Source organism: Tiliqua scincoides, chromosome 9 (assembly GCF_035046505.1).
Source record: "Tiliqua scincoides isolate rTilSci1 chromosome 9, rTilSci1.hap2, whole genome shotgun sequence".
NCBI lineage: Eukaryota > Metazoa > Chordata > Lepidosauria > Squamata > Scincidae > Tiliqua > Tiliqua scincoides.
The window spans coordinates 32,780,188-32,805,581 of NC_089829.1; the positions used below are offsets into that span (position 1 = coordinate 32,780,188).

The 25,394-nt window shown below is 43.8% G+C and overlaps 1 protein-coding gene across 1 annotated transcript in view; it reads right to left on the bottom strand.

Moving 5' to 3' along the window:
* LONP2 (lon peptidase 2, peroxisomal) overlaps positions 1–25,394 on the bottom strand; it is a 58,406-nt gene that overhangs the window by 26,863 nt on the left and 6,149 nt on the right. Inside the window, exons 5-8 of the mRNA XM_066637134.1 lie at positions 24,574–24,737; positions 23,604–23,698; positions 22,927–23,185; positions 9,508–9,649 (exon numbers count right to left, since the gene is read on the bottom strand). Of these exons, the coding sequence (XP_066493231.1) occupies positions 9,508–9,649; positions 22,927–23,185; positions 23,604–23,698; positions 24,574–24,737 (660 nt within the window). The remainder of the gene's footprint in view (positions 1–9,507; positions 9,650–22,926; positions 23,186–23,603; positions 23,699–24,573; positions 24,738–25,394) is intronic.

A 25,394-nucleotide genomic window follows, 5' to 3' on the forward strand; every position in this document is an offset into this window, starting at 1 on the left:
TTGACAGCTTAGACTCTTAGGCACCATGCTTCATAAGCTAAGTGTGAAATGTTCTTCATCTTCAGTTCTAATATTATTATTCTACAAATGACTTTATGATATCCTACAGCTAGGGACAAGAGGGGAACTCATGAAAAGACAGAGGTAAACTTGTATTGCATTTGTGACTGGTGGGGTTCCATATATGGAGTATGCCTCACCCTTCAATTTGTAACCGAGGTCAACAGAAGTGGGGTGGAGTAAGGGATAAGCAAAAATCATACTACAACCTATTTTTATGATAATGGAACTTTAAACAGGTGTATGCAAAAACTGAGGATGAGAAAAACATTAGAGCCATACGCAACCAACTGTGGGCCCAATCCTATCCAATTTTCCAGGGCCGGTGCAGTGGTGTCAGTGGAATGTGAGCTGCATCCTTTGGTGGGGAGGCAGTCACAGAGGCCTCCTCAAGGTAAGGGAACGTTTGTTCCCTTACCTCTGGGCTGCATTGTGGCTACACCGGTGCTGGAAAGTTGGATAGGATTGGGCCCTGTGTTGGCTACAAGTAGTGAGGAGATATGCAGTTCAAATGCTAGCTCTTATCTGTTGAGTGGCTGCTGGAGGGTATCTCTGCTGAAGCTACCAAGAAGGAAACAGCAGCGTAATTGACCATCCATTACTAGATGAGCAAGTGCCACTGATCCAAAAACTTTCACAGACCAAGCACCTGCCCGGTGCTCACTTCCCTGTCAAACAGCTACCGAGCAAAATTGCTGCTGTAATGGAATGTTAATTAAGGCTAAATGAAAAATGGACACGCCACACCAATTCCTGGGGCACTTCAAAGTGAATGCACGCCAGTGCCTCAACACACCAGTTGTTTCAAGTGGTGAACTGGAGAAGTACTTGCAGGCGTTGGACTATTAGGCAGTGGATGGCGCAAACCTTTCCCGTTTCAATGCCAGACACTTCTCAGAGCTGATAGACACGCTACGAGCAGCACTGCTTGCAAAATGAATCATTCATCCTCACTAGCAGTCGAAAGTGTCGTCTGGGATGTATGACACCTTGTTGATAATGAGTAGATTACTTTCTCAGGTTTTTTGTTTCTCTTCAAATTGCCAGATATGTGGTCTGCTTTCCTAATCCCTGTTCCTGACACATCACAATCTCTCTTTTTGGGGATAGTCCTGCTATAGTTTTAACACTATGAGTAGCTAGTGCTACCATTCTTCAGGTTTCAGCTCCTTCTCCGGGGTCTCTAGAAATTGAATCTCCCAGTGTGCGGATGGTGTCATTGTTTCTCTAAGAACACAGATAGGTTAATGAATGCATGGGAATCTTTGCCGCGCCTAACTTCCCATTTTGTGCACTGCAGCTGAGGAAGTACCATTTTGAACACAATAATGTTTTCCTCCTCTGGGGACATATCTCAGTGCCAAAGCACATGTTTTGTGGGTGAAAGGCCTCAGATTCAACCCCCAGCATCTTCCCCTAGGGCTGGAAAAGATCACCATCTTGGAGAGCTGCTGCCACTGAACCCTGCACTAGATGGACCAACAAATGATGCTTGGCTTTGGGAATGACAGCATCAGACCAAAGGTCCATCTCATTCAGCATTCTGTATCCCATGATAGCCCACCAGTTGCCTTTGGGAAACCCACAAGCAGGAGAGAAAGGCAGATTTCTCTGCCACCGCAGCTCCCTTACAACTGCATTCAGAAGCAATACTGCCACTGAACCTGGAAGGCAGCGCACAGCCACTTTGACTAGTAGCCATTGATAGTACTGCCCTCCACAAATTTCTCCAATTCCCAGAGGTGTGATTTTTTTGGGTGATAACAAATAAACACATAACACCACTTTCTGCACTTTTCATTTTTGTCAAAACAAAACACCCTCAAATCTGCATAGGTAATGACTGTGGCTGCATCTGCTGACACTATACCACCTAACCAGGACAATTTTAAAGCAATTATAATTCATAATTATAATTTATTATAAATGTGTGCTTGGAATAAAAATGTAACAGTGCTTCCTGCACTTTCCCTCCTTGGGGGGAAAAAATGAAAAAGAATATTTAAGAACACCTCTACCAATTCCCCCTTTACAGTCATTCAAGCTGTTGGCCATCACCGTCAATGGTGGTTGACTCCATAAAAGGTAATGTCATATGTACTATTAAAATATAGTAGGAAGGAAGAACCTCATGCTGTTCTGGATATCAAATCAGCAGAGGACAGACTATTGCAGAGTAAATGAACACAGTGTTCAGCAGGCTGCAAGAGAGGGTTCAATGATCTGCAACAGGGGAGGGGGAAGGCTTGCGACACAGCATGAGAATGGGGGCGACCTAAACATGTTCCCAGTCTACCTGTGAGACACTGGAAGATGTGTCAGGAGGAAATGCAAAAACAACAACAAATGAAAAACAGGAAACCTGAAATCAAAACATTCAATGAATGCCCTCCCTCCCATTCTGAGAGGCTGCAAATGCGCTTTCCAATTATCACAAAGCTTTTCCTTGTGTTCCCTTGAGCTGATGCCAGAAGCATCCCTAAAAGAGGAGGCAAAAGCCAACTTGTACGGCAGAAGAGCCTGTCGAACGAAGTAAACAAACTGACTTTACGTCTGATGTCTTGGGGTATGTTGTGCAGTCATCTTCAAAAGTACTCATGATCATAATGATTTGTTTGTTTTTAATTTAAAAAGGACAGGTTTCTAAAGAGCCTGCACTGTTTGCTTAAACTCGAACAGAAGTTTCGACTTGAATGTTCAGGGCTGGCGTTTAAAATGAGCATGCTATGTGAAGAAAAGAAAACCTTGTAATTAATGTCATGAGAAAAAATTATATTTAATTAATGGGTGTGGCTCTATTAAAGAGGCGTCCCAGCATGTTTGAAGCTGTGAGCCCTCCGCTGGTCCAAAGTGACAACTCGCTCACTTCTGAGTTGCAGGGCTGCAAGTGTGGACATGTTGTGACACACATTGGACCATAAGATTCAGATAGCCTGGTCAGCCTTCTTTCAAATGATTATCCAGACTAACAGCAAGTCAAGTTGCCTACTACGCAAACCTGATTCACTTAGATACATACTTCCATATTCTAATTTTACAAAGTCAGCAGAGATGACAGCACACTTAAGTAAATTCTAACCTTCTAAATGCAATGCAGAAAAGCCCCTTGGATGCCCCACTTAGAGGCCCCAACACCCATGTACATTCAACACAGGGAAAGATAAACAGAGCCACACGCACTTCCCTCAGCAGTGTACACTGAACAAAACATAGAAAGGCAATGGGAGTTGTCCTGCTTTTTTCTCCAAGAGTTGTACATGCACAAGTGCATGTTGGGAGGGGGTTTTTCCCCAGGTTTCCCCATGATTCAGATTCATCTGAATACTCCCAAGTACCTTTCCAGCATAGCACCTGCTTCAGTTCTAGGAGATTCGAATTACCTTCCACTCAAACACACCACCACCTTGAAAACTGGACTATGCAAGGAGGAGTTAGCTAAACAAATTGAGTTAAGAAAAAGCAACCGCTTGCAGATGGCCAGTTCCATTTTGGAAGAGGCATTCCTACGTCTCTCACATGCGGAAGGGAATGCCTCTTCTAAGACGATGTGTGTCTGGAACTTAGCAAGCATTGTCTAAAAACACAAAAAGTAGGGTTTTTTTGAAAGACTTATTAAAATCATCTAATAAGTATATGTCTGTGTATGTATGCACAACCTGCATTTTAATATATATTAATTTTAAAACCTGCTACCAAATTAATTGGGGAGTTATCTTTAGTAGATCAAAGTAGTTCTTCAACATCTAATGCGAGTTGGAGGCCCCAACTTAACCCAGTTGAAATTCCCTTTATGCAAACCTCCTAGTTATCTAAATGCAAAGCGATTCCCTCTCCTTAGTCATCTTCACTCCAGCTATATAGCATTGCTTTGGAGAAATGGGGCAGTGCTGTCATCCGCATCTGCCTCCAACACCAGCACCTTTCTTCCACCTCCCTCCCTCGAATTATCCTACAGCTCTTTCTGCCTGCACGATAAATTATCAATGCTACTTTGACGTGAAAAGATCTCACGTAACACACTATGGGACCTCCGCGGTGCCTAAGCATGGCATGCTGCTGTCAAGATAATTTATCTTTCCCATTATGGCATGAATACATCCCTTTTGCTTAGCAGTTTGACTTATAGCCCAGAAAAGTGCTGCTAATCAAAATTATACATACATACACAGTTTAAGCATTTGTCACTAGTAGAACACTATCTCAATTAGCTTTCATTGATGGGAATTTTTAGTAAGTATAAAACATGAAAGAAAACACATACAGAGTGAGAGAGATGAACCTTTAATCCCGTGAGAATCTAAAATAGCTCTGAAGCTTCTCTTAAGCGGAGATTTTTTCCGCCAATGCTGACCCATTTTGAAATCCCAGAAAAAGCAATGGTGCACTTCTGCTGCCTGAGATAACAAAGAGACATTCTTGCACCTTGCATTCTGCGTGTGCACGTGACTGTGAGAGACAGAGCAAAAATGAATTATGAAAGCACTCGTATTTCGACAGGTAGGATTGAAGGCTCATTGCTTCCAAGTTCTCTTGTCTGTTCCAGGAAGGCAACAGACAGCTCAGTAGACATCTGTTGGTACTGCTTCTCCTTTCTTGGTTGCTCGCTCAAAACAGAAGGAGCTCCTAGTCTTTTTTGACAACTGCAGAGCTACTCAGTCTCCCTTCCTTCTAATTCAGGAATTATTTAAAATGCAGCACCATCAATGGGGACAAGATTCCCCTGGGGGCTGGGGATAAGAACAGGCCCTCAGTTTGGCTGTACTTGTCGTAAAAGGCGACTAAACAGCCACCAGGTAGATGGGACTTGTCAGCCTGGGAAGGCAGCTCATCTGAGAGAAGGAAAACTCTGATCCCAAACCTCCACTGCCTTGTGGCTACATCCAGTTATGGAAAAGGCTTCAGGAGTCAACCTCGAGGCAAAATCTGGAGCCGCAGTCCCTGAGGCAGTTCATGGCTGAACACAGTCACGTTCTGGCAACTTCTGCGACGCCGCTGGAACCAACCGTATTGGCCTCTGCCTTTCCATTGGACCATTTCAGCGACGTGGAGAGGGGGGATTTGCTGCATGGGTAACAGCCTATCCTCCATACCTACTTTACCCAGGCTTCGCACACTGGAGAGGACACTCTGTTCCAGAACCACCATTCAGAGTGTGACACCATAGTCTTCCGAGACTGAAGGATGCCAACAATGGGGACAGTTATTTCCAAGCTAAAGGTTACCCTTCCTCAGCCTGTCATGACTGGGCAAGTGGCTGTCACCTACATCCTTGACCCACCAATCCGGTTAGACAAAATTGTTATTTGTTGTAATGCCTGAACTTCAACCTGAGCCTGCTCACTAACTGCAGTTTGTTTGGGGCCAACAAACACGATCTAAAATTACATTTTTTTTTGCTATCTACTGCTTCCTGTTATGCCTGAATTCAACAAAGATTAGGTGGACAAGGAGGAGATAGCAGCAACAACAGGGATTGCTAATTTTCTATGCCTCAGGTGTAAACAGCCCTTTGGCCAGACCTGCATACAGTCATCAAATAATGTGACTTAGGCCCAAATCCTAACCAACTTTCCAGCTTTGACATAGCTGTGCCATTGGGGCATGTGCTGCATCCTGCAGTTGGGTGGCAGACACGGAGGCCTCCTCAAGGTGAGAGAATGTCTGTTCCCTTACCTCAGAGCTGCATTGCCCTTACCTTGGTGCTGGAAAGTGGGTTAGGATTGTGCCCTAATAGACCCAAAATATATATTTTTACTTGTTCAACTACCAAGGCATATCAATGCAAGTCATTTGTGACATATCAACAGTCAGGAGGAAAATAAATCAAACAAACATTCTCATCCAGTTTTCCCATCTGTTCACCTGGAGGCCATCTTTACCCACCATAGGTGAGTGGCTAATTGCCTGCTTAGGATGGAGAGAGTACAAGCAGAGTTTGCTTCCTTATATCACACTACTACATACACTTTACAGATTTAAATTTTTAAAAAAACAACAAAATGGAAGTAGGAAAGAATGTACATACTGAGGGTGAAAGGGAACACAGATGTATTTAAAACTCCCCTAGCACTTAAGTTTCATAACATGTAAAATAATCACAGCAAACAATTAGCGCCCTGCCTGCGCTTGGCTTGCGTTCCCTGCCTGTGAACACTTTCCATGGAGAAGCACTTGGATCCTTTTCTGCCTACTCCGACCTTCAATAGGGGTCATCTAAATATAGAACAAATGTTCCCTTGTTGACGAACAGTAACTGGAAATAGGAAGACGTTCTACTTTGCTCAAGTGACAAATGCACTTCGGTCCTACTAGCTGAACCATCCGCGTATTTAGCACAGGAGGAACTCAGACATTCCCTTCCAAGTAAGTGAAGCAAGAGATATTTGTTCCCTTTCAAGCATACCCTAAGCTTTGTGACACAATTTCCTGAGCACTTTCAGGTTTTGCTGTAGCAGTTTCAAATGCAAGCACCAACTCTGTGCAAGGCTGACATTTCCAAGGTCTTCGAATAGGAAATATTCCTTCAGCTCTAGAATATGATCCCCAGGGGGATATATTCCAGGGGGGAAAAAAAACCAAACTGAACAGATTTTCAGTTTAGGTTTCAGCAAAACTTAAATAAATTAGGCTATGTTCAACCTGCCTGGACAGGGCTGGTCTTTGGTTAGGTGGCCATAGACTGAACACTGCCTCAGACAAGAAGCATCTTCAGCACCTCCTTCCATTTGTCCAACTTCTGATGACTTTATTTTTGCAACCCCTTTCACAACTCTGATGCACAATCTACATGCATGATGTATCCCTGCCATATGAGAGGATACATTTGCATGTGGGGGAAGGGGATCTGTTCATCTGTTTTTAATCCATAAGCAAATGTATAAGCAAATAAAAACAAATCTGATCTAATTTTAAAAACTGCTCAGCATCTCAGGTTCATCTACCTCATGCCCCAGGAAGCTCAAAAGATAAAAAGGAAAAACAAACAAACAACTGCAATCCAACGTGTGTCAACCCAGAAATAAGTTCCAATGAATTCAATGAATCTTATTCTCATGTATAGAATTGCTGCTCCAAGTTGCAATCTGATCACATTTATTTTCAACTAACAGCTCAATCCTATCCACACTTTCCTGGGAGTAAGCCCCACTGAATCTGAGTAGACATGCACAGGATTGGGCTGTAGGAGCCCAATTCTGAGCTTGCTCCACCAGCGGTGAGTGTTGTAAATGTGCTGTAAAGCACATTTGCAGCCCTCAGCACCAGTCCAGCGCTGATGCTAGCTCAGTGCCAGCCAGCGCTGCTAGTGCCGGTGGATCACTGGTGCTCCACCAGTGTGGTGGTCGTGTGGTCTGCCAGGTGGCAGAGAGGTAGGTGGGACATGGGGGGAGGCAGGACTGGAGGAGCTCTGCTCCTCTGCATCCAGAGCCTCTGTGTGAGGCTGCTGGACCAACACGGAGGCTCTTGATTCTGCAACAGCCCAAGGGCTGCCGCAGAATTGAGTAGCCCCATTGCGGGGCTGCTTGCCTTACCTTGCAGAAGGGGATGAAAGTTCCCTTCCCCCAAGGAGCTGCTGGTGGCTGCCCTGTTGTGCACAGAATGCTGCGGCAGCCATTTTGGCATTGCGGCAGTTCCGGCGCAACCTGGCAGCTCAAGATTGAACTGCCTCATTAATCTCAACAGGGCTTACAACTGAGTATATGTGCACCAACTGCATAGTAACTCAGGTATTTATTTTCTTTTGTCTCCTGTCTCCCCAGCTTCAATACTAACATTACCAGAAGTAATAATTTAAAACAAAGATCTTTGCCTGGTACTGAAAAGACATCAAAGATGGCATTATGAGAACTTCCTTAGAATGATAATTCCACAAGTGGACACTGCTACCAAAAAGCCCTCATTCCACAAAAGTTACTGTATGAAGACAAATTCCTCGGTATAGCAGCTGCCAGGACAAAGTACAGGCTATTCTACCAGCGCAGCCAGACTCTTGTGACCCTCCCTTCCTTCCTGTTGATGTCCGATATAAATAAAAAATGCCCTTCCATGAGAATGTCAACTAGTTCCTTGGTAATCAAACTAAGGATCCAGCAGCTGCCAGAGTCCTCTCCCTTGTTTTTTTTCCATTTTAACATGTCTCTGAGCCAAAATAGCTATGCCTGAAAGCATCTTCAGTATTATCTTGACTGAGTATTTTTCTAAATATTAGACAAATTTTCCATCTTGGTTTTTCCTCTCCATCTGTTATTATTCATATGCTTGTTTTCAGCTACAACAAAAAAGTTCAGAAAATGGATTATATGGCAGAAAATTATTTCCCACAATTCCTCAAAGGGTGGGGCAGGTGCCAGACTGCTGCCCTGTTAACACAGGTTAACGGATTGGGAATCAACCTAAAGAACATGTGCTCCCTTCCCCACAATCCCTCTCTGCCCTGTAGCAAGTCCCTTCTATGCCTTCATTATTCATCAACATCACTAAGACTGACCAGAATTTCCTTTAATTTGAGATCCAAAACCCATTTCAAACCTTTTGGCACTGACAAGGGAGCAACTGATACCGTTTTCAGTGTAGAAGCATGACAATCCATAATCACTAAATAACACAGGCCTATGAAATTGAATGTCAGAAGATTTTTTCCCCTAAAATTTATGGTGGTTTTTTATATGCATTTTACCAACTGTTACCCTGCACATGTCCAATCTTGTCTGATTTCGGAAGCTAAGCAGGGTCAGGCCTGGTTAGTACTTGGATGGGAGACCGCCTGGGAATACTGGGTGCTGTAGGCTTATACCATAAGCTTTCGAAACTGAAAGTTGCCAACCATATGAATTGGGGTGCTGATTCTGAAAAATGGCATCGGTTTTGCCCCATCACATCTAGTTTTGGAGATACACATAGCCTCATTAGTGAATGGTTCAAGCAGCTTCTTCGTGAAGAAGCCTACGCCATGGCTTTCTCAGGAGGAAGTTGCTTGAACCATTCACTAATGAGGCTATGCCATATCTCCAAAACTAGATGTGATGGGGCAAAACCGATGCCATTTTTGGAATTAGCATCCCAAATATTCCCAGGAATATGTCTAACTTTTAAGGTAGCAAAATGTGTGTTGGCCTGTGTAATTTAAAGAATATGTGATGCTGGGGATAAAAGCGAGGTTTTGTTGACCAGTCCTTCCTGTGCATTCCCTGCAAGAAGATGACTGGTCACTGCCAGAAACCAGATGCTAGGTCAGGCCATTAGTCTGATCCAGCTGAGATTAAAAGTCACAATTATTGAGGAAACTAATGAATCGGGCAAAAATCACTACTGGCACCAGTTCTCTAACCTTTCATTCGATTTTATGGCACCTCCTAAAGTTCTATATGATGTTCCAGTTTCTTTAGCCCAGGTTGAGATGGTCTATTTGGAAACATGCGCCACAAAGCAGCAGCTCATGTCATGTCTTACCTCGAGCAACGCAGCGGCAGGGTCTCCCTGCAGGCTCTTCCCAAGTTTGTCAACCTCATCAAGCAGGAACACTGGATTGTTAACTCCGACGGTCTTCAGGCCATTGATGATGCGCCCGGGCATGCTTCCAACATAAGTGCGCCTTGTGGGAAGCAAGCGAGGAGACTGAGAATATGGAACAGGCAACGCTAAAAGGCAAGCACTCAAATCCAGGGACAAAGTGCTTAAGGGTCACTTTCTGGTATTACATCCCCTCCCCAGCAGGAAAAAAAACCCCATCCCAGTTTAAAGTTACATATCGCCTAAAAAATCATGGAGCTTCACGGGGCACCATCCTATATGCTTTTGAAAGCACTTGAAAATGAAACTACTCTTTCAATCATATGCGTATATGCAAATTTATTTATTTAGTACTTTTTATAAGCCGGTCTTCAGGGTCAAGGCTCTCAGAGGCTTGACAAAGAACAGTATTAAGAACAGTATTCTTCAAAAGAAATCTCAGATGCATCAGCTGAAGAACTAAAATGTAGCAGTCTTAAGAAAACACTGGAAGTAGCTAGGACATGTTGGAATACCCACACCAATAAACAAAAGTCTGTGCTGCACTCCAAAGCAACATAAATGTTGGCACTGGGTAAGCTTCTCTGGGAAAGGTATTCTACAGCTCATGTACCCCCTCTGTAGTCACCAACCATATAGCCTCAGATGATAAGTGAACCCAAAAGAGAGCCTCTGATGAAGAACAAAGCTCACAGGAAGAGGACTGCCCTTCAGGTAGCCATGTTCCACATTTGTTGTTGGTTTTTTACATGTCAGACAATCACTTTGAACTGCACCCAGAAATGTAACCATTTCAAAACTGGCAAGATTATGTTCAACTGCATTTTGTACTAGCAGATACTTCCAAGAAGTCTTCAAAGTCAGTCCCATGTGCAATGCACTGTAGCATTCCAGTCACAAAACAACTAAGAAATAACTTGTGATTATTTCACCATCTTGAAAGTCATTCCATCAACAAATTCACATTTAAAGGGCCAGGATTCTCCACAATCAACACAGAAGCAGGGGCCCAACTCTTTCCCAACTACTGCTTCCATATTAATTTATAGGGAAACCTCGCAATTTCTATTTACTCATTATTTATTTCCCTCTTTTTTTGGTTAAGAGCAATTCTCAGAACAGCTTACAATTACAATACAAAAAGATGCAATATGTTGGGCATAAAAATAGGTGTTTATGGGCAGTCTCTTCTGATCCTCAACAACTGTTGACACTGCCCAGATTCCAGGCATTTCCCTTTGAAGGGAGGGGTCAGAAGAAGCTGCAGATGGACTTGGGGTGACCTCAACAAGAAGGCCAAGCCTCAGCTTAACTAAATTTATTTATTAAATTTTGGCCACAGTGGAGACAACAGTGAAAAGAAGAGTTAAATAAAAGAACAAGAAAGAGTATTGGGTATATAGGCCCTTAGTAGGAAGCAAGGAGTTTTTGCCTTTCATGCTGTGTCACCCATCCCCTTCTTGCCTCATCATTTTGACTATCATAGGAAGCAAGCAAACAAATTATCCAGAGAAACTGGGTAGATGAGGCTCATCAGCCTGGGAAGGCAGCTCATCTAAGAGAAGGAAACTCTGACCTCAAACCTCCACTGCCTTGTGGCTACATCCAGTTGAGGAAAAGGCTTCAGGAGTCAACCTCGAGGCAAAATCAGGAGCCGGAGTCCCTGAGGCAGTTCACGGCTGAACACAGTCACACTCTGGCAACTCCTGCGACGCTGCTGGAACCAACCGTATTGGCTTCTGCCTTTCCATTGGACCATTCCAGCGATGTGGAGAGGGGGGATTTGCTGCATGGGTAACAGTCTATCCTCCATACCCACTTTACCCAGGCATCATGCACTGGACAGGACACTCCAACTTCGCCATACAGTGTCGGCACAACATGGGAAACAGCAGTTTACCGGGTATAAGTCTTTGCTCGATTGGCGTAGAGTGTGACGCCAGGGGCTGCTTCCGACGGTGGGAGAGATCATTGCATCTCATTGGGCAGCTACCGCCTGCCTTAAGCTGCAAAGTCCCCAGCCAGTAAGGTGCTGCCTCGCCACGGTCCATTAACCTTACGGGGTGTGTGGGGTTTAGGGTGAAAACCAACAAGCGGATCGACAACTCTGTAACAGGAAACAGAAAACAGAAAACTCCTGCCCTAAAGCTGGGCACCTGGAATGTTAGGACAATGACACCTGGCTTCTCTGACGACCTGCAAGAAATAGACGACGCCCGCAAAACAGCTGTCATCGACATGGAGCTGAACAAACTGCAGACGGACATCGTCGCCCTTCAAGAGACGAGGCTGCCGGATTCAGGATCTGTCAAGGAGAGAAATTTCTTATTTTTCTGGCAGGGAAAACCACCAAACGAGACCAGGGAACATGGCGTTGGCTTTGTGGTCAGAAATACCCTGCTGAAATCCATCATCCCACCTTCTGCAGGAAGTGAAAGAATTTTGTCCCTGCAGCTCCACTCATCAGCAGGACTTGTCACTCTCATCAGTGCATATGCACCGACTCTGTCATCTTCAGCAGAAGCTAAAGACAAATTCTATGATGACCTGGGGATGTATGACGGTATCAAGCTGGCCCTAGGTCCAACACAGAAAAAAACTGCCCCTCTGAAGTCTGCCACAGGCAAGGTCATCCAGGACCGGGCGCAGCAGATGGAACGCTGGGTGCAGCACTACTCTGAGCTGTATTCCTGAGAAAACGCAGTAACCGAGGAAGCATTGAACAACATTGAGTGCCTGCCTGTGTTGGAGGATCTTGACAGTGAACCAACCCTAGCAGAACTTCACGTGGTCCTGGACTCCCTCGCCTCTGGCAAGGCACCTGGGGAAGCCAGCATCCCTGCTGAAGTCCTAAAGTGCTGCAAAGAGATCATTGCCACTGAGCTGCATGAAATCCTCTGCTGGAGAGAAGGTGGAGTACCACAGGACACGAGGGATGCAAACATTGTCACGCTGTACAAGAACAAAGGCGACAGGGGTGACTGCAATAACTACCGCGGCATCTCTCTCCTTAGCGTTGTAGGAAAGCTGTTTGCCTGAGTTGCATTGAAGAGGCTCCAGGTACTTGAAGAGAGCGTCTATCCAGAATCGCAGCGTGGATTCCGAGCCAACAGGTCGACCACCGATATGGTATTCTCCCTTAGACAACTGCAGGAGAAATGCAGAGAACAATGACAGCTACTCTTTATAGCCTTCATAGATCTCACGAAGGCTTTCAAAGTGGTCAGCAGGGACGGCCTCTTCAAGATTCTCCCCAAGATCGGATGTCCACCCAGGCTCCTCAGAATCATCAGGTCTTTCCAAGAGGACATGAAGGGCGGTGTAGTCTTTGATGGTTCAACATCAGACCCCTTTGACATCTGAAGCAGAGTGAAGCAGGGCTGTGTTCTCACGCCGACCTTGTTTGGGATTTTCTTCGCTGTCCTGCTGAAGCAGGCCTTTGGAACTGCAACAGAAGGCATCTATCTCCAGACCAGATGGAAAGCTCTTCAACCTCTCCAGACTGAGAGTAAAGTCCAAAGTCCAGCTGAAATGTCTGCATAACGTCCTCTTTGCCGACGATGCAGCTGTCACTGCCCACTCTGCCAAAGATCTCCAGCAGCTAACGAATCGTTTTAGCAAGGTCTGCCAAGACTTTGGACTGACAATCAGCCTGAAAAAACACAGGTCATGGTTCAGGATGTGGATTCACCTCCCTGCATTACAATCTCTGTGCACAAACTGGAGGTTGTCCATGACTTTGTGTACCTTGGCTCAATGATCTCCAACAGTCTTTCTCTTGATACCGAACTAAACAGACGCATCGACAAAGCAGCTACCATGTCTTCCGGACTCGCAAAGAGAGCCTGGTCCAACAAGAAGCTGATGGAGCATACCAAGATCCAGGTCTACAGAGCTTGCGTCCTGAGTATACTTCTGTATTGCAGTGAGTCATGGACTCTTCACTCACAACAGGAGAAGCTGTCCACATGCACTGCCTCTGACGCATCCTCGGCATCACCTGGCAGGACAAAGTTCCAAACAACACAGTCCTGGAACAAGCTGGAATCCCCAGCGTGTATACACTGCTGAAACAGAGACACCTGCATTGGCTTGGTCATGTCGTGAGAATGGATGATGGTCAGATCCCAAAGGATCTCCTCTATGGAGAACTTGTGCAGGGAAAGCACCCTACAGATGGACCACAGCTGCGCTACAAGGATATCTGCAAGAGGGATCTGAAAGGCTTAGGAATGAACCTCAACAGATGGGAAACCTTGGCCTCTGAGCGTTCTGCTTGGAGACAGGCTGTGCAGCATGGCCTTTCCCAGTTTGAAGAGACACTTTGCCAACAGACTGAGGCAAAGAGGCAAAGAAGGAAGGCCCACAGCCAGGGAGACAGACCAGGGACACATTACACTTGCTCCCAGTGTGGAAGGGATTGTCACTCCCAAATCGGCCTTTTCAGCCACACTAGACGCTGTGCCAGAACCACCATTCAGAGCGTGATAGCATAGTCTTTCAAGACTGAAGGTTGCCAACAACAATAGCAGTTGGTGAGTTGTACAAGAAGCAGGAGAGAACCGAGTTCAAGTCTTTCCCAGCCCCATTGGCTGACTTCAGGTGGGCCACCATCAGTCAAGCCTAACCTACCTCACAGGGTTACCCTTGAGAACAAATGGGAGTATTCTGTGTACAATAGAAAGGGCTTGGGGAAAGAGCTATAACTCTAGAGCACACGATTTTCATGCAGAGCATCCTACATTCAATCCCTGGTATCTCAGGTAGGGCAGAGAAAGATTCATGTTGGAAAGCCACTCTGTGCTGACCAAGCTAGATGGATCAAGGGTTTCATTAAGCAGTGACGTTGCTAGGGGAGTGCGAACCACAGCAGGTGATGCACACGGGGGAGGGGTGACACCATTACTGGCCAAAATTGTGAAAATCTTGATTTCCCCCCCCCCCCAATAAACTGTGTTGAAATATCTCTATTCTAACAAGTTACAGCCAAAAATCTAGCAGGGGTGGGGTGAAGGTGTTTCATCATGCCCACCGCCTGGGGCATTGCCCTGCCCACTGCATGGGAGGAGGTTCGTCATAGGGTTGACATACTGATCTCCCGCACCGTGTGGCACAAACCCTAGTGATGCCACTGGGATTAAGGCAATTTCCTATGTGTCTATGAATTTTGTGAAGAAAGGGCATGGTACAAATATGAGTAGCAACAGCAGCCAGAGAAGAGGTTTCATGGGAGAGGTGAACTTCCAAGGATGAGAAAGAAAAAGACACACACACACACACACCCCTAAAGTGCATGCCACAATTAAAACTTGGGGTACTCCAGTTCAAAAAGAAGAAGTCTGGATCAGTTCAGAGTCTAGGGAAATCCAGACTGTGGTTGGAGGACAGAGCTGGAAGAGACAGAGAACTGAAGAAGCAGGAGGGAGATTCCCACAGTCTGAAATACAAACAAAGATTGACAAGTGACGGATGAGCCACATTGGCAAGCAGGATCTGAAAGTGACTATAAAAGTGGTAGGCAGGGAAATGAAACACACCAAGTAATGCTAGCAAAGAGAACAGCCACCAGAAGGACTGCAACAAGAGCATTGCCAAGACTTAACAAAAAGATGCTGGGGAGGGGGGAAGCTGTCTGAGGAATCAACTTTTGTGGGGGGGGGGTTTGGAGCACAGCTAGCAGCTTAGCACCAAATTACATGTGTACTGTGCTATTAAGAGGCTCCTTACTTGATTTTTTTTTTTTTTCAATAAATGCTTCCATGGCAGGAACCAATTCTGGTCAGAATTGCAGCACATGGGAGGAGGAGATCAAGCTTCTTTGTCCCTCTCCATTCTCTTGCCAAAAATCACCCCCCCCCCCCCAAGCTGCTAAGAAAGTAGAAACCAATAGATGCGTGAAGGGCCATGAACTGGGAAGGGAAGTCAAAAAGCAGGGATCTGGTTCTAGCTCCAGATCCACTGCATAGTTTTTAAATGGTTTTCAAGATTAAGATAAGGGGATTGACTCCCCCGCTGCCCCAGCACAAGCTTTGTTGTTCACAGGCCCAAAATCTCTTTTGCTTGGAATCTTTATGTTGGTACAATTCCCAGCTGAAAAATATACTATTTGCTCAGACTGTATCCAAACTCTAAAATTTCTACTTTCTCCAGAATAAATAGCTATCTTTATTATACAATGGTAAGAAATAAATTGCATGAAGCTTTCTCAGCTTAGAGAAAAACCATTTACAACCCTGCTTGCAGATAAAAGGGAACTCTTTTAGATGTGAACCATACTGATCAGATTTAGACTGGGTAGCTAGTAATATAACATCAGTTCTATTTGCACCCCCCTCCCCCCCCACACGCTTGCTGCAATTATGAAGTCTGGTACATTAAAACACCATATTAGCCTGGTTCAGGCAACCACAGTTTGGTTGTTGGGAATATTATAGGTTCATCCACTTCCCCTTCCCTCTTTACTTAATTGCTTCCTGGTTAGCAGTAACCATAGTTTGCTGTGATGTCTGAATCAGAGAAACTAACCAAATCAGAACTGGATTCACTAAGCAGAAAAGGGAATTGGTGCATGTGAAAAGAGGGGGGTGGGGAAAGAAGGAGTGAGAATACATTTGCACCAACCAAATCACATATGAATTAGACCAATGCCCAACTTTTCCCTACAATACTGTTCTCAGAAATATACTCTCACAATCTAAAGTGCTCTCTTTAACATGAGTCACTGTGATGAGCTTACGCATATGGCGCCCAGTTAGTGTGATGAGTAAATGCAATTTGCCTGCTGACAATATGAAGAAAGGTTGTACAATAAGGCTCCATAAACTCAGTGAAACACAATAACCTTGCAGCTCAATATACCATGCTGATGTCTACTTTCTTCGCTTTTTCTAAAACGAAAATTGGAACATACAATGATGTAATTAACATTAAATTAAACATAGTCTACGGATAAATAGGAAGCAGATTTTAAAAGACAATCTTCTATTCACTGGTTCCAACTTGAAAAGCTCTCATACCGTGGAAAAAAAGTTGCTTCAGCTGCTTATTCGCAAAGTCCTTCATACCTGCACGAGGCCTTGAAAATTCTGGCTCAACTTCACCCATGAAACAGGACTGTGCAGTTTACTGTGCAGGACTAATGACTAACATTTAACCCTGTTTGTACAGAAACTCTAACCAGGTGGAACGGCAAATCACAAAGATTTTTTGACTGTTGCTTGTCCTACATGCAGCAACAATTACTGGTAGACTCTCTTTATCCACGGGTTTGACTTACCGCAGGTCCAACCCACATCTGGAGGGCCTCACCAAACCTCCCAGACACAACCATAAGTGCCTTCTGGTCAGACCTGGGAGATGTTCTCAGGAGCAGGGAGGTCATGTGTGGCCTCCAAGAGGCTTCCGAGAGGCCCTTCTGGTTTGACGAAAACCCTTTTCTATTTGTGCTGCCTCTCCTGATCCCAGAATAGCATTATTTTCCCAGAGGCTGTTTGCTGGCATTTCATCTGCATCTTTTGAGACTGTGGGCGCAATCCTAACCAACTTTCCAGCTTCGGCATAGCTGTGCCAGTGGGGCATGCAATGCATCCTGCAGTTGGGAGGCAGTCACGGAGGCCTCCTCAAAGTAAGGGAATGTTTTTTCCCTTACCTTGGAGCTGCATTGCTCTTACATCGGTGCTGGAAAGTTGGTTAGGATTGCACCCTGCAAGTCCTTTGGAGGTAGAGAACCATTTATATTGCTACACAAATTGCTTTGGGACCTTTTTATGTTGAAACACCCGTATATAAACATTGTGGATAATAATAAAATTGGAGTACAGCAGGCAAAGTATCCTGAATTCCATGAAGCAAGGTGGACATAAAAACCAATCATAAAAATTTCTGAAAACCTGACTTGTTCTTAATGTGCAGTGGAAGGAAAATTTCATTTAAAAAAAACCACATCCATCTAGTGTTCACTCTGCTCTCCAAAACAGAAAGTGTCAAAAATGTAGAGACAATGCAACAAGAAGTCTTGTTATTTGCATAGAAGTCATTACATATTTTATATCTACTTAATAAAATTATATAAAATAAAGGGAATGTATTGGTTTTCCTCCAAAGAGTAAGAATCTGACCCTAGACCACTTCTTTTTAAGGAGAAACAAATATACACCAAGAACGAGTCTGAAACTCTGAATCTGTCTCCTATTCTATTTTCCAAAATGCTTCTGGGCTCTGATGCGGTGGTGGGACAATTTTTTTTTTACACAGGGACAAGCTGCCCAGTGCAAACTAAGGACAGCTGCAAAGTGTCAGTCTGGGTTTTGTATATTATGAAGCCAACTTCATTTCTGGAATGGAAAACAATAGTGGATGGTAATGGGAGACAGATCTCACATGCTCTCTAGCTAGAAACATGTGAGCTTCTCTTACATGGCAAGTTCTGGGTGTTTCCCTGCTTCCTTTTGCTGAATGTCACATGGAGCTGCACTCTCAGAACACTGGCCTGTGGCCTAGCATTGCAAGAAACTTCCTTGGGGAAGCTATCTTGCAGAGCGCACACTTCCTCTTTAATGCAGGGGAGGAATACAAAACTGCTAACTCTGTAAGATTCAAGTGATCTTATTCCAAAACAGCAAAACACCAGGCCCACGGGGAAAAAAGGAAAGCGGCAACATATAAAAAGGCAAATGCAAGTCAGGGGTCACTTGCTACTAAACTATCCCAATAGACTTTTGACCTGTTTTTCTAGAGAAAATAATCAAAGTGTCTAACAGAGTCAACAAATAAGACACTCTACTGAAATAAAATTATTTACTGAGATGGCCCAAGACCTCCTGACATCTCAGGTGACATGCAAAATGCCACTGTCTTATCTTTGCATGACACCTTGTCAGGCTAATGCCAACCCCCCCCCCCCCCACACACACACACACAAAACAAGCAAACAAAAACCCAGTTGTACCAACTCCAACACCATGCCTTCTAATTTCTGGATTTAAAACAGAAGACAGGAACAAAGCAGAAGAGTGGAGGAGAAAACAGTGGTGAACTACAGCTTCCCTAAGACTCTAGTTCAGTGGTTCCCAAATCTTTTAGCATCAGGACCCAACTTATTAAAAAAAAAGTTTTACTTTACTAGCCACTCAAGCCTCTGTGGCTATAATGGTGATTGGGCAGCAATGCTCCCCCCTCCAAGTAGCAGGTTGTTTAACCCTTGCTGCATATAGCCTAACCTAACCTGTCAATTTCACAACCATTAAAAATTGGGTCATGGTCCTATGGTGGGCTACAGACCCACTGTTTGGGAACCGCTGCTCCAGTCCAACACTTCTCCATAGTTCCTCTTTTGTTCCATCCTCATTTTACTTTCATAACCCAGGTAGGATCGAGCAGTGGCAGAGGTGGGTAGCAGGCAGTCTCATGGGCATGCCAGCCCCAATTATTAAAACACATACATAAACAGTAACAGCAGCATAAAAAGCAGCACAAGCAGATCAGCTTCCATGTACTGCAAAGCTGTCTTCCAAACGTCAAACATCAAGCAATGACGGGACACGATATGTTTCTCCTGGGAGTGCAGATCCTATTCCAGGCACCACTACAGAAAAGGCACTTCTTGCACCTGCCCACCCACTTCTGACAATAATGGAATGCAGAGCACAGTCTGCAATGTTACTGGTGAAATATAAACTGTATTTATTAAGAAAAGATCAACAATTGGAGCCTTTGCTAAAAGAAAGGAAAACAGATTTTATCTGCTATACTTGCACTAGCTCTGAAATTAATTATCACTATATTTGCATTAGCGCAACGTAACAGATGGGAAAATAAGAGTACGTCATTTGCAACTTGTTTTTTTTTCATCTCAAGGGTTCAAGGACCAAGCTACACATTACACAAACTGCACTGTAAGAGTTAGTAGCCAATCCTAAGCAATGTTTAGCCCCCCCCCCCAAAATGAAGCTGTAAGAAGACTTTGATCCAGTTTAGAATCACAAACTGCAGAGAAGTTAACCTTGTCCTCTCACCTGGTTTTATCACATCTGAAAGCTGCTATTTGCCCCTAAAACTACTGTCAACATAAAATCCAATAAGGCAAACTATGGTTTATTTGAAACCAGAAACAGGAGGGGAGAGGAACACGCAGAGGGGAGAGGGTGCATGCAGGGCTGAAGCACCAGACCAGTTGTTCACATAACCCAAACATCTGAATTCCATTGTTTGACATGTAGCATCTAAAGACTGAAAAGTTTTTCAGAAGTGGGTTTTGGTGCAACATGAGGGGGCCTGTGTGTGCGTGTGGTCCCAGCAAAGCCCCTAAACGTATGAAGGGATAGTCTATACCAGGGGTGTCAAACATAAGACCCGGGGGCTGGATGCAGCCCGTGGAAGCTCCCGCGGAAGCTTTTTATTCAGGCTCTCAGCTGCTGAGCAGTGCTAAGGAGTTACTGCTGAAAGGGCAGCCCACATGAAAATTGGGCTCTCCCATATCTTGAAATATGATCAAGATTTGCATATTTTCTCTTCTGTTATTTGCAACTAATGAGTTCTTAAGTGAGCAAAAGTCCTTATTTTTAATGCTTATTTTTTAATGCTGTTATTTGCAATTAATGAGTTCTTAAGTGAGCAAAAGTGTTTTTTTTAATGCTTATTTTATTTTTTTAATGGTTATTTTAACCTGTTTAATGACATCACTTCCTGCCTAATGACATCACTTCCGGCCCTCAGCAGGCATCATGAATGCTATTCGGCCCTTTGTATGAAACGAGTTTGACACCCCTGGTCTATACTGTAGGAGCAATTTTCCAGAGTGTTACTAACAAAATGATCCTGGAAAGTAGCATTTGACTGAAGCTGAAACAGCCACTTCCTCTCAAAAACCACGTTGTCTTTAAAGTTCTTTAACATGTTTCAGGAAAAAAGATTGCAACAACCTCTGGTGGCTCCCATGTGAATTGCAACATGCCATTTTCAAAGGCTTTATAATAACAGCAAAGGCTGACAAACGTTTCACCAAGGTTTACCTCCTTTGTCCCTATGCTGTGTGATGAAAATATATCTGGTTTCAGCACACAGGGATGCATAATAATCACGGACCAACACCCTGAGATAGGGCACGTGGCCACTACCATATCTTGCAAGCTAGGAATCTGCTGCAGGGGAACACAGGAAAGTTGTATAAACAGCCAGGTTGGACTGGAGGTAAGAGTTTGCCATTCCCACTGCACAAGAGCTGACAGAAGATTGTACTGTTGGGTCACGCTGTGTTAATGCACTCACAGTAGCTAAATAAAGTCATAAAAGGGTTCCAACAGCATTGACCAGAAGCACACCAAATGAACATTTCCTGGGGTTAAGTTCCAGCACAGAAAGCAGAAGATGGTTCACATAGGAAAAATAAGCAACACACAACTAAGACAGCGCAACATGTTCTTGAGCTAGTACAGTACAGCTCTGAAAATGGCACATGTGAAATAATGAACACTCTTCCTTTCTCTGCAAGGCAAAACGCTTGCTGTTTCTTGGTGCATACACACACACTTCCTCTCCCAAGAAACCACTGACATTGAATTCAGAAATCTGCCTCCTTCCCCATGGCAAGCACATGTTTTGACTGATGGTTTTCCAGCACATTTTCAGAAACATAAATTTCAGCACATTAAGATTGACAAAGTTTTTTGCTTTCCATTTGGTACCCCATTCCAAACAAACAGGACAGAATGGAAGATGTCATAACTTTTTTGGCCTCATTCTTTCAAACCCTCTTCCTGCTGCCCTCACATCTGCTGCAGCAAGTCTTTGGAAGATGTTTTTCCTATTCCATATTGCTATGTTTCCAGTGATTAGTACCTGGATATTCTAAGGAATATTCCATTGCTGTTGCTACTAAAAACTATTGCAACCTTGCCCAGCTTCTTTTCAAATTTTGAGCTCCCTAACTGATTTCCAGAGTGAAGGGTTGACAAAGCACAGCCCTGATTGTATATAAATGGGCCAGCAAATCAGGATTGTGTTTGCCCCAGTGCGGTGAGTCACTGCCACAGCTGCTTCCTTTCTGCAGCCCCAAAGCACCCTGAATCATTTACCAGGAGGTCAGGATTATCAATCCAGGCAAGTAGTGGTAAGGCATTCCTGTTCATTGCACCCGTATGTCGCAGAGCCTCACACCGGGGAGCCGTTTTGCTGCATGTCATCCCAGAAGGCTCTGTGCCCCAATTTCCTGGCGGGAAGTGACTCCCTGGCATGAGGTTCTGCAACGACTGGGCATGACAAATAGTGGCTAAAGGGCAGAATGGTAAGGCCTCACTGCACCTGGACTGATAACCTCAGCAGACTGCAGAATGTGGTTTGGAGACTGCTGCTTTAGCTGAATGCAAACGTATGAGGCTTTAATCCAGTGATTTTCAACCTTTTTCATCTCACAGCACATTGACAAGGCACTAAAATGGTCAAGGCGCACCACCAGGTTTTCGACAATCGACAAGGCACATCATGCTGCCAAAGGGGGCTCACATCTCCCATTGGCCCTATTAATAAATGACCTTCCCCCAAATTCCTGTGGAACACCTGTGCACCACTCACGGTACACCAGTGTGCCATGGCTCAGTGGTTGAAAATGGCTACTTTAATCATTTAAGTAATTCATTCAAATGCATTTCATAGACTCCCCTGAATACAGGCTCCACATAACCACAAACCCATCTCCCCTAAATGGTAGGATATAATATACCAAAATAGACATAACCGCAGTGATCATTATGACACACAGATGCTGTTTGTGCATACTGCCTATGTCAACTGTGTTTCTACATTCTTCTCTGTCTATACACACACATGCCCACCAAGGCCTGAAATATTTAAGATTTATTTTCCATCTGTGAATTTATATTCCTCTTGTGCATGCAATGAAAAGGATGTAAAAATTCTTCTTGTCCCATGCATATATAAAGGCAATTTGATGAAGGTTTTAGGACTGCTTTGTGTCAGGGAAAAAAATGACAGATTTGATGTCCGTGTTGGGAAGAGTGCATAAGGGAACAATCCTAACCCACTTTCTAGTACCAACATAACAGCAACGTAGCTCCGAGGTAAGGGAACAAACAGCCCCTTACTTTGAGGAGGCTTTCGTGAGTGCCACCCAACTGCAGGATGCAGCACACGTCCCATAGGCACCACTATGCCAGTGCTGGAAAGTTGTTGGGATTTGGGCCTAAGTTGCATAGTATGATCTGCAGCATATCTTTATCCATTTGGAAGCCAATGAATAGATCAAGATAAAGAAACTGGCAAAAAAAAAAACACTAAAAGCTGAACCACTCCTCTATAGCCTGTAAGTTCCCACTGAATAAGTGGCAAAATTAAAAAGGAAGGTACCTGTGTCCTCGGATGTCAGACTGGTCACACACTCCTCCCAAGGCAATCCGGTGGAACTCTCGGCCCAAAGTCTTTGCCACTGATCTTCCCACGCTTGTTTTTCCAACTCCAGGAGGGCCCACAAAGCAAAGGATGGGACCTTTCAGGTTGCTCTTAAGTTGCCTGACTGCCAAATACTCCAACACCCTTTTCTTCAGCTTCTCCATAGCATAGTGGTCATTGTCCAGAAGGATTCTGGCTGCACGGATATCCAGGCGATCTGTTGACCAAAAGATGATGACGATGATTTAAAAAAACAAAAACAAAAAAAGCAGCTAAAAATGAACAATTTTTCAATTTTTCATGAACATACCTCAAGAAACCATAGGTCACTACACTGGTTCATTAGGGGAAAAAAAACGCAGTTCAAATTAAGGTAATGCTTTGATTAGGGCCAGTCAAAGAGTAATAAGGCATCACACAGCAAATGTTTGAAATCCAACAGGATTCCTCAATCATAACATCAATTTTGTACTGGTTATTTGATGCCCTTATTAGGACCCACCAAAAATGGGTTTATCCAGATTTGGACCATTTATAACCTTGGTAACGTTATCAACATTCAACTGCAGGACTTGTCCTAGTTTTTTGAACGGTTTACGATATCAGCCCAGGAAAACACATATGGATCTCTTTACCTTTTGTACTTTTGTTCCAAGGCAGTTCCACCATCAATTCCAAATAATTTCGGGTTAAGGCATATTCTGGCATTGATTGTGGCATCTTCTTTAACCTGAGAGAAAAAGGTAAAACTGATCATGAAAAATCCAATCTCAAACCTTCAGATACATCAGTGCAGAAGTAAGGAGTAAAATCAATGTAAAACTGGAACACCGGATAAGGTGCTAGCTTTGCAATACGACACTGACATTGTAATGACGCAACTATGTAGGGTGACAGTTCCAGACCTTATGGAGGAATGTGAAGTCACTTCCTGAAACAACCATGGTGAAAGTAGGCAGGTGAAGATCTGGCAATACCCTGAAAGGGAGACTATCCTGAAGCCCTATTTAACGTAACTAAAACCATACTGCTAAAAGTCAAACACTGGATCAACTAAATGAAACTCTTGCCAGAATCTTGAGAGAGGACATTTTCCCAGGATTAAATACATTCACCAGGAAAACAGAGTATTAACACTTTCTGACTTCAAAAGAACATTCTATTGAGTATGATTCTATTCTGATTCTACTGAGTATGTTTACATAACAAGTGCAGCCACTTTCCATAAACCAGAAAGGCTAACTGGATTACTAGGTACCAATCCCAGCACAGCATTTTTGCCAATCATTAGTACTAAATGCTTCATGCTGATATAAAGGACATCAAAAAAAGTTACAGGATGGTGTCCCAAACTTCAGCAGAGCAATGCTCTGTTGTGGGAAGCTTTCTTCATGAATGGAAGTGATCCTTGTACAAGTGGAAGGTGTTCTTCCACTCATGGAGAACGCCTCCACTCTTGACTAACTCGTCTCATGGATTTCAACAGTGCTTCTTTAGGATTCATTTCCTTGAGATGCAAGAAAGGGTGCTCTGTATTTCAGAATTTTCTAATATTTTTAGACAACTTCAAAAAGGTTCACCATTTCAGAAGTCACCTAAACTTACCTCTTCACTTCTTTCATACACACTTTCAGAGCTTGCTCAGACATATTGGAAGTTCGAATTTTCTTATCAAGTATGAAAACATCATCATGGTCTTCATCTTCCTCCTCCTCTTCTGCAGTGCCTGGTATGTGATTAAGCCTTCGAATGGGACGTATAGCTACAACCTATCACATTGAAAGACAGAGAAACAGCTTCCCATGCATGATTTCATTGCCATTACTGCAAGCAACTGGGTGCCAGAATGAATTCTCATGAACATAATTTTATTCCTGGTTGAACATAAACAAAAGTTTATGTACGGCTTACAAATATTATGTGTTTTATGTTCTTGGGGATTTGGATCACATTGCTTTTCGTTGGCTTTCTATGCCATTCTATACTGTAGGCCAGTTTTGCTAGCTGCCTTGAAGGCCTACTGCATGGAAAGGTGACACAGACAATTTTAAGAGCGATAATAAAAAGCTAAATTCCCCTCCCCCGCAAAAGAGATATTAAGGTTCTTTTGTTCTTTATAACCACCTGTAATTTCATCCTCGTCATCTGATGCCTGCACTGGTCAACATTTGATGAAGACAGTTGCCTTGCTTAAATAGGACTGTTAATTATACAGGTAGCATAATTTAAACTGAGTCTTCCATTGCTGCTAAATCATAAAAGCACATTTTAAAAGCTCATCTTGTAAAGTACAGCATAATTCTAAGTAGTTTACTCAGAAGTAAGCTCCACTGTGTTACAATCAAGTAAGCACATATAGGAATGCAGCCTTACATTTACAGGCTGGGAACTTTCATATAAAACTAAGGTGCCTTGGATTAGTAAAT